Genomic DNA, 1998 nt, shown 5'->3' with positions numbered 1-1998 from the left:
ATATACTATACTATATATATATATATATANATATANATATATATATANACTATATATATATATATATATATATATATATATATATATACCTATATATATACTATATATATATCTATGTATATAACTATATATGTACATAAATATCCTGACATTCGCAACAGACCACCCCGTTAACACAATTTACCTGTGCATACGGGCCAGCACAGACACAGCCACCACGGCACTGTATACCAAACAAATCGTTCAGCAGAGCTCCAACGAAGTTGTAGTGGAGATAGCGGCTATTGTGCTTGATCATAAGCGAAAAGATGGGCAATCTCTTCGCCTTCGTACTTCCGAGTACAACGATATTCGGGTGGCTGTTACAACACAACAGGAAGATAGCATTCAGAAGAAAATATGTGCAATGGTTGACTGGAGCGCATCGTGGGGGGGTATTGTGGGATCAGGGATATAAGTAATAAGTAATGGATTTCAACGCTAGTTGACTGCTCTTTTGCTGGATCAAAGTGGGACGGTGAGAACCAGTCCCTCTTGAGGCTTCTAGTAACGCTAGTTGACTGCTCTTTTGCTGGATCAAAGTGGGACGGTGAGAACCAGTCCCTCTTGAAGCTTCTAGTAGTGACTGCAATACCCGGTCACGAGTTTGCTAGTATTGATCCGGTCATGTGGATGTACTCTGCAGTAGTCTATGCGAACTCGGGGGATATCAGGAGGCTAGAAGAACAAGGAACCTGAGATAGTATCAACCTTCGACTATATCGTATAGGTTAATATACAGTGGTGTATGACGCGACATATAACACGTGGATGATGGAATATGAAACTCGATATTAGATTTTGGATCTATACCTCAAGTCATAGGCAATGCACCTCTACTCAACACAAACGATAGCACCTCCTCTCAATACAATACACAGCCGGTAGTAGTGACGTATACCTCACCTCGTGAACGCAGCCATGACGCGGTTGGTGATGCGCTCATCGCACCGTTCAATGACAGGGACTGACACCGCCTGCTTCAGCTGAAAGGCCATACCCGCGCGGACAGATTCCACAATGCCTCCAGTACCACCTACAGATAGTGCAATACAACATTTTGAATATTCCGTACCACAAATTGATAACGTATATAATATATATATATATATATATACATATGTATATATATATATATATATATATATATATATATATGGATATATATATATAGAAATTGTACACGCACACGCCTCATATTCTTTCTACCGATCCCTACAAGAAAAATATACATAAACTTATATGTATATACTGTCCTTTGGGATTCAAGCTGCTTACCTTCCTCTCTGAGTTCGATATCGCGCAAGTATTGGTGCCGCGTCGGGGAAACGAAGAAGACTGTGCCACCCCCAGCCGTAGTAGGCGGTTTATCAGTGGCAAACAGGGCCTAAATTTCGCCGGATTTGAAATGCGATCATTAATAACTGCACACAGATACTGATAACCAGTTCAATGTACTTACATATTCAGCCGTACTGGGTGGCTTGTCAGTGGCTAACAGGGCCGGGCTTGCCCAGGGAAAGTATACTTCAATTATCAATGAAACAAAAGATACTGGAATTCTAATTATCAATTATACATACAGATTCTTGCAAGCGTTGCAAGGTCTAGCATGACATGGGGACGGCACTGACGAAATAGCATGTTTGATTAGGTAATAAAGATGTAGTCAGCCACACTCATGAGATACTAGACAGTATCAGAGATGGAGATGAATCATTCCTAATTGCACAATAAGGACCACCAATGCGGTGTGGTGACACCGATACAATGTCAGCATGTCCGGGTCAACTATACCAGTTAAACATCGATACTCGTATGTAGACAGCAATATGTACGTGTTCCTTGTGTGCGTGCATCCGTGATGCCATGGCATATACATTATATAGACTTCGACCATGAATATATATATATATATACGATGTATGTATATGTATATATAGATACATATACATATAC

The 1998-nt window shown here is 40.2% G+C and overlaps 1 protein-coding gene across 1 annotated transcript; it reads right to left on the bottom strand.

Annotated features, from left to right (window-relative positions):
- Window positions 1-184: 184 nt before the first annotated feature.
- Window positions 185-1426, bottom strand: SARC_14955 (hypothetical protein; the record flags this gene model as incomplete). Its single annotated transcript, XM_014290915.1, has 3 exons — window positions 185-359; window positions 946-1075; window positions 1318-1426. Coding segments are annotated over 3 exons (414 nt in total), but the record flags the coding sequence as incomplete, so codon positions are not given.
- Window positions 1427-1998: the final 572 nt, after the last annotated feature.

The sequence above is a fragment of the Sphaeroforma arctica genome (assembly GCF_001186125.1).
Source record: "Sphaeroforma arctica JP610 unplaced genomic scaffold supercont1.5365, whole genome shotgun sequence".
Lineage (NCBI taxonomy): Eukaryota > Ichthyosporea > Ichthyophonida > Sphaeroforma > Sphaeroforma arctica.
The sequence above is the reverse complement of the archived record's forward strand: the minus strand, read 5'-3'. Positions and strand labels throughout refer to the sequence as shown.